The sequence below is a fragment of the Heliangelus exortis genome, chromosome 8 (genome assembly GCF_036169615.1).
Source record: "Heliangelus exortis chromosome 8, bHelExo1.hap1, whole genome shotgun sequence".
NCBI classification, from domain to species: domain Eukaryota; kingdom Metazoa; phylum Chordata; class Aves; order Apodiformes; family Trochilidae; genus Heliangelus; species Heliangelus exortis.
Genome location: NC_092429.1, coordinates 26,881,740 through 26,895,788, shown reverse-complemented (window position 1 = coordinate 26,895,788; position 14,049 = coordinate 26,881,740). Strand labels below are relative to the sequence as shown.

The 14,049-nt window shown below is 36.3% G+C and overlaps 1 protein-coding gene across 4 annotated transcripts in view; it reads right to left on the bottom strand.

The window, feature by feature from the left end:
* Positions 1–14,049, bottom strand: part of RALGPS2 (Ral GEF with PH domain and SH3 binding motif 2) — an 87,368-nt gene that overhangs the window by 47,594 nt on the left and 25,725 nt on the right. For all 4 annotated transcript variants that reach the window (XM_071751165.1, XM_071751166.1, XM_071751167.1 and 1 more), the window contains exons 4-8: positions 10,755–10,805; positions 9,069–9,152; positions 4,544–4,633; positions 4,265–4,357; positions 2,248–2,374 (exon numbers count right to left, since the gene is read on the bottom strand). In XM_071751165.1, coding sequence (XP_071607266.1) covers positions 2,248–2,374; positions 4,265–4,357; positions 4,544–4,633; positions 9,069–9,152; positions 10,755–10,805 — 445 coding nt within the window. The remainder of the gene's footprint in view (positions 1–2,247; positions 2,375–4,264; positions 4,358–4,543; positions 4,634–9,068; positions 9,153–10,754; positions 10,806–14,049) is intronic.

Sequence of the window (14,049 nt, the reverse complement as noted above, 5' to 3'; positions counted from 1 at the left end):
CCATTGAGAGATTATACAAAAAAGGCATTTATCCTTTATCTTATAATGCTAATGAAGAAAAACTTCTTGCCCACAGTCAATACTTGGTTGCATAAGGGTAAACAAAATAACTTCAAAGGGTAAAACATTCATCCTTGAAACCACAGCTGCAATTCCTTTCTATGCTCACTTTCCCTATGACCTTCCAAACAGGGTCCTTCATGACACTGCAAGTACTTCACCAGAGGAATCTGCATCAGTAGATATTTCTGTGAGGCAGGTTTGATTCTCTGCACTCTCCTAAAGAACATTTTAGGGGTACACAGCAACTGCAGGATCTCTGCATCAGAAGTGGAGAGCCCTACCTAGCACCTCTTTTTTCCATGAGAAGATTTTAGAGACCTTAGAAATGTACCCTCCAGGACCATAATTTCAAACAGCAAATTTTTAGGTAGACTTTTCTACATATTTTAAACCAGGAGCAGCACTATTCCTGTATACAATTTCATACCAGAAAGAAGAGCAGAAAAAAATCCTTTCAGGAATTATAACCTATAGCTGGTAAGCTTAAACTGGTAAATCAAACAAGCAACTAAACTTCTGCTCCACATGACAGAAGACTACAATGTAGAAGACTATGCAAAGTACCTATGCAGAGGACTACAATGGCAAGGGTCTGAGTACCATGAGATTTCAAAATGTCTGAGAGCAGGCTGGTCTGGGACTTATAATCAGCAAGAAAACAGCTTGAGCCTGGCTTCATGTTTCAAATCATGGCATATTGGTAAATGGCATCTGGGAAGCTAGAAAGTACATGTCAGAAACACATAGTGCTTACTTACATGCTGCATGCACAAGCGAAGTGGGCAACCTAGAAAATTATGATTGAACACATTACATTATATTTGGCTGCTTTGTTGCCCCTTTTAAATCAGACCTAGTTTTAATAGCTAGGTCAACAAACTGTGACAGCCATTTCCACACCCACACTAGAGATACAACAAGCTTATGCTGGTTCTTCCATCTTAACCACAATTATCATATTTTAAAATACAGGAAATTAACAAATCCTGTTAAGATCATGTGGGAACTGATGGATGATTTTGGAGGGGATGTAACAGGGAAGTGAAAATTCAGGCAGACAGAGGAACTCTATAGGAATACTTGTCATTAAAATTATTTTTGGTTCACCACAGCAAAATATTTGGTCTATTTAGGTATAAAGGATGTAAAAGTCAACCAATTTTGAAAAACATAACTACATGCATTTTAGAGGCATCACTCTTACATCAATGATGGCATTGTCACTCATTTTAAACTATGAAACAATTTAATAATATTGTGACAGATGCAGAGGTCACAGCACACAGACGACTGCCAAGTTATTAAGCTTGGAAAAGTTATTAACCCAGCCGAGTAAAGGAAGTATCAAACTTCAGGAAGAAAGAGATTACAGTTTAAGAAGCCTAAGTGACCCCAGGAAGTCATCTTGAATTTAAAGAAATATGCATCTACAATAATATTTTTTCTGGAAAAGGAAAAAACTGGGTCAAAATTACCTTAATTTTATGTTACTATGGACATCTTATGATATCAAAGAAAATCCACATAAAAAACCCCACACTGATCACTTAAAAAAAATAAAGACATTAAGTAACACTAGATTTGCCTGGCAACAAAACCAATACACATTAAACACATTTATCTAGTTTTCAGGTACACAGGAATATAATTTACTTCTGACTATTCCATAAAGCTGAGCCAGTTCTAAGAACCCAGTTTCTCTTGTCACCTTGGTACAATTAAATGCAGCAGTATCTCCAGATTTTATCATGTTCCAGACCCCAAGATCTAAATTTATTTATCTCAGACATTGGTGATTTACAGCTTATAAATTAAAAGCCATGATTATAAAAACAGTCAAGTATTAGGCTCTGAGTGCTAGCAGGCATAACAATTTAAGTACTTCTCCACAAGTCAATCAGTGTCTCTATGCAACATGTGGGAAAACAGTTTCCTAAGGAAATAATACTGTATGTAAAATCTGAAATGTTTGTGAGGTTTAGTAGGTATTTTCTTTATTAAAGTAGTGAAGTTACTTCTTGCCATATACAGTCTCTAGAATCACCTAGTGGTCATAGATTCTTTACTGAAGTTTTCCTGAAGTACTGAGTTTCATGAATCTTTAAAAGATGGTGCTTGGTTTGTGTAGTCACTGGAGAAGTACATTTGTCATTAGGGTTTCCCACTGGAAATATTTCAACTTACCTAAATAGGGAATACAAGGAGTCATCTTCAAGCTGCTGATATATTCTCTAAGTCTTTTGTAATTATCTTCTTTACTCATAACATACTCCAGCTTTTCAAAGGTGGCTTTATCCTTCCGACTGAGTAACTAGGAAAAAAAAAAACCACAAAAAATCAGATAAGCTTAGTGTTTGGTCATTATGATTTCACTTTTATCCTTATAGGCACAGATTTCTACCTCTATCCCCCCACTGTTGTTGTTATTGGTTTGGTTTTGGTTTTGTTTTTTTTTAAATACAACTGCTTAAAATTTATAGCATTTACTCCTCAAGGATGAGTACTTGAAGAGTTTACAAAGAAAAGTAACTATTTTGTATGTTAAATTTATAGTATCCTTTAAATATACTAACCAGATAAAACTTTTGCATCAAGTTAAAATTAATCTACTTAACACACATCACAATTCCCAATTTTATGTGCTGTCCACATCTACAATATTTCAAACCAGTAATTTATTCACTCTCCTTATCCTTAAATTAACATTTCTCTGTCAGAAACACTGAGAATTTTTTTACTAATGAGCTTCACAAAAACCCTAATTCTGAAGTATGAACTTATCCTTGACTGAGCTATAATCTTCCGAAGTGCAAAAGGGTACCATTAAGATGTGATAAATACCTTAAACTAAGCTACAGTTTTTAAAACACTGAATGCAGATATACACATACACATATACTTGAAGGTCTGCAAAAAGAGTAAGGATTTCACCCATTTTTTTCTCACAGAGAGCATTGTGGACTTGAATACAGGCTGTGTGGATTGTTCTGCCAACTAACAATTTTACTGACTTCTAATATTACAGGAATGTCCACTTCCAATACAAAATTTAAGTAATGTATTTCCTTCATTGTCCATCCCTCCTTCACCTCACCCCTTTTTTTGACAGAATTAACAGCCACTAGACTCCTTGTAAGGCTGAAAAAATAGATTAAAATATTGTTAAAACTTCTTTCTGAACTGCTGCTGGAAAGCAACATTAAAGGGTTAACTCTAAATTCAGAATTCTGGTTCTGAATTAAGGAAGGGTGAAAGATGTTTCTGCTGAACATTTCAGCAGAAGACTATGTATTCTAGTCCTAATCATAATTTTTCCCCTATAAGATACCCAATACTGTAAAAAGAAAAAGGGTCTGGCCACTGAATTTTTGTGTTTCCTTTTCTCTTTCAGTGAAAGATGTGAACATGACAGAAGTGAATGTCCCTTCTATAAAGCTGCAAATTCACTACTGAAATAACTGCTCTTTTTGCATACATTTTCCACAGCCTGGTCTTCATTAGGATACCTAACACACCAAAGAGTCCCTTCAGAAAAAAGTCACTTTCCAAAAGTGACTTCCTCAAGATATACTGATCTCTTGACATTCCAGTAACAGCCAGTCAAGGCTACAAATGCACACAAAAAATAGTCATTTCAGTCAAAAACCAGATGTCAGTTTCCTGAGAATGCCACTTTAATAACTGTACAAATGCAGACCTACAAGTACACTGTGTAATGAAGTTTTTAGAACTTTGAAAATAATTCTGAAAACTCTTGAGAAAAATTGGTAGATTTAGTTATCGGTCAGAGGAACCACAAATCTCTTTATGGAAACTGAATCAAGAGTTTCTGGACACCTGCTCTCCACTGCAAAAATAAATTCCAACAGTATGAAACCCCTAAATGATTTAAATATGACCCACTCTGGCATCCAGAATTTTCCAGCAACTAAATACAAAATAATTTCTGCCCAGATTAGAAACCTGTGCACTTAGCAGAATCTGCAGGGAACTATTTTCCAAAGGAAAATATTTATGTGCCCGAATGGAAAAAAATTGAAAAGGAAACCATAGATTGAAGAAACAGTAGCAACATTTTGTAGATGGTACCAGAAGATTGGAAGTATCTGTAATAATCATTGCATCCTTGAAAACAAGCTACAAAATGTTGTGTTTTCCTAAGAACAAATTAAACACCTCCATCTTCCTGCTGCTCACTTACCGCCCACGTTTTTGTCAGCCTGAAGATTGGAGCACTCTGTAAGCCTGACACAACTGCCATAAGAGCATGCAGATTATTCAGCTCATACAGTTTCTGAGGACAAAAAATACATACAATAACAATAAACAATATTCCAGGTGCTGTCAATAATTAACACAGAACAAAAAGCAGCTAAATCAAGTATCAGATGAGTATGTATCCATGGGTATCCTTGAACTGACCAATTTAGGCATAAGAAATTTCATCGTGGTGAATCCCACCCCCCATCCAAATTCTTACCTTTGCAGTTTTAATATAGTGGCTCAAAACCTCAGCTCTTATTTTTAAAGTCTGTGCATGTAGAATCTCTCTGACAACCCAGAAGCTTACCTAAAAAATTTAAAAATTGTCTTCTTAGAGCACAGATCTTCAACATTACACTTTTAATATTTTTATGTCAATTATACATTAAAAGTCTCACAGTATTCAACCTCCATCTTTATAACTTAGGTACTTACTTCAAAGTGTTTTCCTCTGTCATTCTTGTGCAAGATACCTTCTACCACTATATGGTCAAGAAGCTGTTTAAATCAAATTTCAAAAAAAACCCATATATTTACAACTGAGTCTTTGATGTTATTAGCTCTCTTCACGTTCTCCATTTCAGAACTGGCATCCATGCATTCCAGCATTTTGTTGCAGAGCACGTTATGGTGCCTGCTTTTCTCAGTAAGCATGTGCATTTTGCTTAAAATAGAGAGCCATACTCATTCATTTTTATAAGGATAAAACCCAATTTACTACGTTGGCCCTGATTAGTTCATTAGTATCAGTGACATAAGCACTGTGCCACCCAAGTATCCTTGTTTACTCAAGGAAGCCTAGATTCCATCCCAGCCAGACCTGTGATTTCTACACTTGGAAGCTCTTGAAAAACAAAGAGAACAAAATGCTATCTTTCCTTCCAAGTTTAGAGACCTCCAGTCCTTTCATTGACAGCGTAAGCAGAAGATTAAGAATTGAATACATTTAATTATGTTGACTCAAACCACCTCCACTCCTCTTGTGTTAGTTTTTCCTGTCACTACTTTGGTTTTTCACTAGTCTTGTCTATTCACTGGTATCTTTAGACAGCACCATAGCCTAATGTATTCCAGATGTTGAAAAATATTTTAAATAAACCCTTGTTTCAATGTTTTTTTTTTTAATCTAGGTTTATTCTTCACTTAAGTCATGCATTTTGTTTCATACATATTTCATGGTTATTTTTCTTCCAGTCATCTCTCACTGCATTTAAATGTTATTTAAATTATTATTAGTTCTCCCACCAATATCAACACATTATATGACCCACATGCTTTGGGCATCAATGCCTTTGGTATCAATTCAACACAGCACTTCAGCCTTGAAATATATTTGTGTATTTACATTCACCCCGACTAAGGTCAACCTAGAAAAACACACAACTTTTGAACGTATCTTCTCCTGAATCACAGCTTAAGCTTTTAAAAACTATCCCATGTTTGCCTTATTCAAAACACTAACTCAGTTACACTGATGCTTTCAAGTTCAGAGTTGTCAGTTCCTAAACCAGTTGTGCCTTCTGTGCTAATGAGGAGACAGGCAAAATTAAGACCTCTTCTTCAATAGTTTCTGGATCATTTTAAATACCTGTTAAGAACATTCTTCTACACTACACAAAAAACATGTAATGCCAAACACAGTACTGATGTTGCATCCTTACAGCAAAGGTGGAATCCTTGTCCTGTTTCCAAAGTGCGCCTCCCTCACCTCTTCCCCATTGGATTTTTTAATTTCTGACAACCCCTGTAAAATTTCCCTATCACACTTCACTGCAATTCAGCCCCACTACAGTATTCAAGACAAACTACTGCTGCTACATAATGTTTGAACCTGTTGTGGTTTTTTGAGTTTTGTTTGGTTTTTGGTTTTGTTTTTAAAAAAGCAAACCGTTTCAGAGTTTTTGCCTTTCAAGTGGAATATTTTTCTTTAAAACTGTTTCAATGCATTGAGTCCAGCTGACATGTTTAATATTTTAAGCTCTGCAGTAGCCCAGTGACACTTCCATTTAAATAAAAACCTCAAGAAACAGTTTTTAAATACAGATAAATCTTATAATCAGGAGAGGAACAGAACCAATGAAGTATTTTTATAGCAATTCCTAAAAGTAATCTTAAAAAAAATACACATGTTGTTTGTTTGAACTTCATGATAAACTCTTTCAAAAGGTTGAGAGCAATGGTTTATTAAGTAGGCAAACCTGACTATGCTGCACTGACAGATTTACCAGTAATAACAGGAGTATGCAAGTGTACAACTAGTTTTCTGAAGAAAGATGAAGAAAGCAGAGATCAGTGTTTTAAGAAAAACATGTAAAGAAATTACATATTTGAAAGCAATACTTAATAGTAGATGTGTAGATCTAGAGTACCACATACCAATGTGTTCTTCAAGAATAAGAGACTCCTGGCAGAGGATGATTCAATTGATTTGAATGGCCTAGAATGATTCAATTCGATTTCAATTCCCTGAAACTGATCTGTTTTTACAGGCGCCACATGTAATTAGTACATAACTAATGCTGGAAATACACTACTTCATTCTCAGTGGACTGCAATCAACTGCAGATAATCATTAGTCTTTTCAAAACACTATCAGCAGATCAATTTGCTGTGAAGCAGCTGCCAGAAACGTAATATTCTCATTACTTCAAAAGTGAGAGCTGTTCATGGTTTTCTTTTGGCAAGTTGATGGAAAATGGAAAGAGAAAGATGCATAATGCAGAATTTAAATCCAGTGAAAATTCAAAGGTTAACAAAAGTTTGATGAAATGTATTCCTGCATGCTAAAACCAAAAGTCACAATGATTTTCTTCATTACTTATTTTAGGTCTAAACATTAGAAACCCCCAGTAAGCGGGGGGCTGGTGCCCAACAGGAACTACACTCGTCTGAGCAAGCACCTGGGATAAGAGTTGAACACCAAGAAGGCCAAAGAGGCAAGAAAGATGAAAATTGCTGACTTTACGTTGCTTGTTCCCAGCTGCTGCTGCCTGCCTCACAGGAATTCTTGGGTTTCACTGCTCCCAGGAGAATGGCAAATCTAAATACAACTTAACTCCTGGAACAACTAAGTGCTCCACAATGATGTGTTTAGAACTATCCCCACATACCAGAAGTTAACCCAAGTAGTGTCTCAGCAAGTGAAAAATCTGAGATCCTAACGTAAATAAATAGGATCCTGTGACTGAAGTAGTATTTTGTCCCATTTCTCTCCCATCTCCAGTCCCACTATCCTTCAAAGGTAAGATTTGAGGTGTCAGAATAAACCTGATGCAAACTTCATGGAAGAGCATCATCCAAATGGTTTGTCCTTCAGCCAAAGCTGCATACAGCAATTCCCAAAAAACTGGTTAGAGGTAAACTGACCCAGCATCTGAGCAGACATCAAGTGTCTGGACCTGGGTTTTTTTATTGCCTATTCTTTGACTCTTCAAGTCAGTTTCTCCTACAGGCTGTTATGACTTCTATATCAATGCTTTTCAAATGACACCTTAGAGAGCAGAAACACACCAGAAAAAAGAAATAGGAAAGAAGACCTGGAAAGACTTAAAATCTTGAGCTTTAAATATAGTCCAAGAAACAGCCTAAGCACTGCAACATCTGACTATGATGGTGCTGACAATGTGAAAAACAGAAAGAAGCTACTTGTCCTGTTGCAGGTGATTTAATGGTAATTTACAACAGTTCCAAATACTGTCTGTCTGTTAAAAAAAAGACCTTTTTTCATTTCTTTGGAAATAATCAATAGAACAGAGCCTCAAACTGCCCTGTCTTGATTACACTGGTGACTCCACAAAAACTCAGACACACTCCAGATTTCACCACTGTGTTTCATTGGTGTCCCAAGACCAATTCAGATTACTGGCCATGCTTATTTACACATTTTAACCAGCAATAACAAGTATGTAAGAAAGGCAGTCTTCTGTAGCACACAACACAACTTCTGAAACCAGCAGGTAAATGAGCACCAGATACAGATCATGTCAGATGGACAGGTCTTCACTGGAGCTTAAAGACAAGAGAAAACATTTTTCAGTATACTAGGAAGGGCCTTAAGAAATCATTAAGAAGGATATTTTCAGAGAAAGAACCTGTTAGCTGACAGAGGGGAACATCCAACTTTTGGAACTGTAAAGAAAACAAAACTTAACAGCAAACTTAAGCCAGAGAGCAAGAAAACTTTTAGCAGTATTTGTGTACTTTTAGTACACTTTAAGGAAAGCAAGTCGTAAATCTCAAACACACTACCTGAAAAATTATGCCAAATAGAGTGTTAAGAACAAATTTTCTATAGCAGAATTGTTTGGAAGTTGAAGTGCCCAGAATCACCTTCAAAAGCTAATCATAATGACAAAAGGCTTGTATTTCTAGGGACAAAAATCATCGATGAGGAGCAAGAGACATTCAGCTAACACAGAAAGAAATTACATCTCATTACTCCTCCAGAAATTCTGCATGGAAAGCCTTTAACCTGTAATTATGATCCTGTAAGAGACAGCCAGAATTTACAGGGAAATCCCCCACTTAATGTTTTCCTGTCTCATTAATAACTCCAATTTAAAACACACACAGCTATTTCCTCAGTATTGTTTTACCTTTGTGTATTCTGAAGACAAGCAACACCTTATAGCAGACACTTCAGGTTCTCAAGTCATCAGCTGGGATTGGTAACAGAAGCAATGTGCTAGACCCAGACATTTTTAAACATGTACATGTAAGAATACTGGAAAAACGTAACTCACATGATTGAATCTTCTGGTAAAATCAACAGCATTTGGTGCAGAACTGTATTTCTCTTTTTTATTCCAGCCACAGCTTGCCAGCTCCTGGCAGAAGAATGTAAATTAATTTTATTAAATTAATGTAGAACACAGGATCAGAGTCAGGAGGATATAGAGAGACAATTCTGAAAAGTTTCAAGATAACTTGAAAGCAATGATGCATGGAAGTAGCAAATATATAATTACACTTCTTCTGAATTATTCTGTAAGCAGAGATTTTACAAGTGTCATTTCCAAATGGTTTCAAACTACATTTTTTATAACTAGCATTTTGTAGAATTGTAAAGTAATTCAGCTCTCCTGAGAAACTGGTGAAATAATTCCGGTTCCACTTTGTTACCACAGAAAATCTTGACTTAAATGTGCATCTGAGCTAGAAAGAACGAAATGTTCTTTTGTTTTTAATTGCTTTCTGAAGATACTGAAAATCTACTGAGAAGATAGACCTCATTAACTCCATCTAGACATGTCCTATTATTTTAATTAGGCATATTGCATTAAAGAACTATCAAAATTGTCATTTTTCAGGAACAGCAGAAGAAACTATTTCCAGCTTTCCCTTCCAAAGCAGATAATTTTAAGTTGAACACCACTCAGCACTTGAGCAAATAGCTTTGTGGAGTAAAAGGGAGCAAGAAGACCTCTTTAACAGGTCAGCAAAATAAATCATGTAGTTTCTATACTTCAGTTTCCCTAAAAACTGTAGGCCTCAATAATCTAACAAATTACTTGTAAAACCTGGAAAAGTATTAACTTACAACTACACTGAAACCTGGTTGTCAGCTGGGCAACTACATCATCTTCATTATTATTTACTACCCTTTAATTTCAATATAGCAGTTTTCATTTAAATCATAAAGAAGCCTAAATGAATCAAAATGAGCTCTTCTACTCGTACACAGAGCATACAGAATAAATGCAAATAAATGCAATGTATAGCACAAAACCTGTTCCACAGTGCTATCAAGGAAAATAACAAATACAGAGACAACTTAATTATTGAAGTGGCATAATAGCCAAGTATAGCCTTTCCTTTTTATTTATTCATGCTTTCTTTAAACATCATCTGCTCTGAAGCACTCTCAAGTTTAATCACTGCACTGAAAACCACTTATTGAAACCAGCATCACACTGTACATCCAGCTACCATATAACATAGGTAAGATACCACAATGTGTAACCAATACTCATGTGAAGATTCAGAAAACAACAGTTCAAGTCAGGGTGTAATCAAAGAAATATGGCTCTATATAGAATATATGTACTTTCATATATATATATATTTTTTTTTTAAAATATATCAATCTGTTAGCAAAACAAAGGACAGGATCAAGTATGGCATGAGGTAGCAGGAGCTGAAACCTAAAGCATTATGATCAGTATAGTCAACGCAAGATGTTTATCATTCAGAAATATTAAAACTCAAATACTTCATCTCTGGCACTAGCTGAGCATGTTTAAACACCAATTCTTCATTCCTGAAATAAACTATTAGTTCCAGATATGCTATAAAACCATCTGCTGCTGAGTTCAAGAAGTAGAACAGAAATTAAGACTTATTGACAAACACTTTGCAATTCTAGAATTTATACACTGGCAAAGCTTTATTTCATTTAAGTTAGGAAACAAAACCAATAAACTACTTACCTCTGGTTGAATTGCTTTAAATACGGGGATATCCATTAGCGTTATCTGACCCTGAAATTAGCAGAAGTAAAATACCAGAATTTAAGCTCAAAATTAACCTTGCATTCCATTCCTGTACTGTACAAGAACTGTACTTGTTCTGTTGTCTTCCATTATTTGGCTTCCAATTTGTAGCTAATTTTAGAGACTTCAGCTCCTACCATAGTGCTGTCCTGCAAAACCAAATAGTGTGCTCCAAACTTTAATAAAACAACAACAAAAAAAAGAAATTATTCTCAGTATTTTAAATCCTGCTGCACTAACATGTGCAAGTCAGAGCTTGAACTCAGAGACACCACATAAGAAGCCATCCAAGTACATAAGCATTAACTTCAGTTGCTCAAAGGCAGTTTCTCTTCAACTCTGATTCTTAGTCTAGGTGTTACACAATTCCATAGAAACAAACATTTTTCCATCAATACTTAACCATATTTGAATAACTAAGTGACTGTCCCATTGCACAGCAACAGTTAAAATTAAATACAGCCATCACACTTCCACCAAGTCAGAATCAGTAAGTACACTGTCATTCCAGAACGTCTGTTTATCTTTGAAAAGGGTGAAGAAAAACCTCAAAGATCTGGTTTTGCATTTTGAAACATTCACAGAGCCTTATTTTAAGCATACAGTCGAGGATTACTGTCTGCCTGTGTATCCAGAAGACATCCTCTTGCAAAGAGGATGCAGGTAGTCAAGAAATACCAGTGTCATCCAAGTTACCACAAATAACCTTTTAGCAATTAATCCAGGGACCTTCAGTTTTCCTCAGATGAGCTGCTTAGCTGCATTCCCACTTCCTTGAAAACTGGTTCTCCCATTTATACACTCTGCAGTACACACTGACAGCTTTGTGACTGCCACAAATCACAATTTCCAGTGAATACCATTGCTGGATAGCAGAAGAGCCTCTCAAATAATGTCAACCTTGCAGAAAAATTTTAACTCAGGTGCTCTAGTTGAAAAAAAGCAAAATATTTTTAGATCATAAAGGTCAGAAATGCAGAATTCTTCACATAAAGCCTTTCTTGAAGGTGAGCAGCTTTATCTTGCCACAAAATTACTGACAGCCATTCAACAGGTCATTCCTGGCAAGGGAAGAGGACAAGTTCGTGGAAGTGTGCCCAGACAACACGAGTATCACAGAATGTGAGAGGCTGGACTAGATGATCTTTCCAGGTCCCTTCTTAACCCCCTGCCAGAGCAGGGCCACCAAGTGTAGGTCACACAGGAAGGTGTCCAGGCAGGTTTTTAATGTCTCCAGAGGAGACTTCACAACCTCCCTGGGCAGCCTGTGCCAGTGCTCTGCCACCCTCCCAATGACATCCTCCCAATGTAAACATTTCCTTATGTTTACATTGACCCTCCTATGCTCCAACTTGCACCTGTCACCCTGGATCCTAGATAACAATTCTAGGATATGATTAGAAGACCTATGCTTTTAATGCATGACTCAGACAATTCCCAATCCTCAATCAGCTGAACATCCGTACAAGATAAAATAATTTTTTAAAACAGTGAATGATCATCTTGTAATCAAGACACAGGGACAGCAGTTGGAAATGTAACTTTTTGCTCCTCTGCACAGCTACTGGAGATTTTGCATGTACGTGAAAGAACTTGCCTGGAGACAGACCCTAGAAAAATATTTTAGCCCTCCTGCGTGTTGAGAAGCTGGACTTGTTAGCAAGTACTTCAAAATACTAAACTTGCTAACACACCTTCATATATAGATTAAGAGATTTACTTCTCTCTGAGGTAACGTTGTCAGGCTACAAAATTTTACCAACAGACGATTAAGAACTGTATCTCACTGTGCTTTGCTGAGGATTACGGAGAAGGTGAAATTTTAGAATATTTCTCAATTCCTCATTCTTTTCTGTGAACACATACAAATTACCCTCCTTTCATAACACCCTATAACTTAAGAAATTCTAGTTGCACTTAATACCACAGCATCAAGTGTCTCTCTATGTCCCTATATGAACGTTCCCATTTCATCTGGACTATAATCCCACTTTTTTAGATCCTAGGCCTTCTCAAGCATGAACTCCTCCTGCCAGACAACTTGCTGTACCTTATTGTGACAACAGTGCACTTCCCATAGTACACCCGTACAGATTCTCATTGTGAGAAGAAAAACTAAGGTTCTGTCTTGGATGAAAAAAAAATGTTTTGGTTATTGAATCAAGCTGTCATGATCTGGCTTTCCTTGAAGCTATGTGGGTTCAAGCAGCACTTCATAAATTGTTTGCTAATCTGAATTTTTAGAAAGAATTATACTTAAGCCTTCCAACTTGGCTTAGCACTGGGCTGCCAGATTACTTTTCCTCACTGAAAAAATAGCTAAGTCTCTGTTAAGCACTGCATAAGAGGAGAATAATTCTGCTGTCCAAAATGAACACTGAGGGATTGAAGTTCATGTGTTAAAACTCTACTTGTTTCCTCACAGAGTCCACTCCAAAACTATTATCATTAATGCTTCCTCCACTTACCATAAAAAGTTGCTTTTTCTTGCTTTCATTGGGAACATACTTATTCTCTAATGTTCTTCTGTAAAAACAGCTAGCAGGAACATGTACAAGCAGAAGTCCTTTTTCATCAAAAGCTCCTGAGACTGAATAATTCACCTCATACAAACTGCTCTCAGATGCAGCAGACTTGCCTCAAACTCCCTAATCCACTAACATCCAGCCCCAGGAGATGCCAAGACCAACATTACAACATTACTACCAGGAACCATGTAGCACAAGTCACATCAGCAGCTGCACAGAGGAACTTGCAAAGGGGACTCTGAATCTGCCAGAGTCCCAAATGACAGAGAAGCTTCTCCTAGGTGGAACCTTGGGCCAGTTTAAGTTAATTTAATTCTGATCAAAGGGGCAAAAAATGAAGTGTGTGGTTTAACAAAACCTCAAAACCTATTTCTGCACTTTTACTACACACACAATGTGGTTCCAGAACTCTTGGGTCCTGCTTCCTTTACAAAACACTGTTATGCTCTGCCTTCATATACAGTGAACATGGTATTCAACTGTCATAAAAACACCTCTGAGAAAAGTTCCTTGTTTCATATAAATATTTTAAAAACAAACTTTGTGTATTGTTTCACAAAATAAGCAATATTCTTTTTTTGCAACATCCACTTGACAACACTTAAACGGAATAAAAATAAAATTTAAAAAGCCTATACATGTATATTAGTGTGAGCTTACTTTGTAGCACTTTCAGAGACTAGGGCAAAGAATAAAGAATCTTT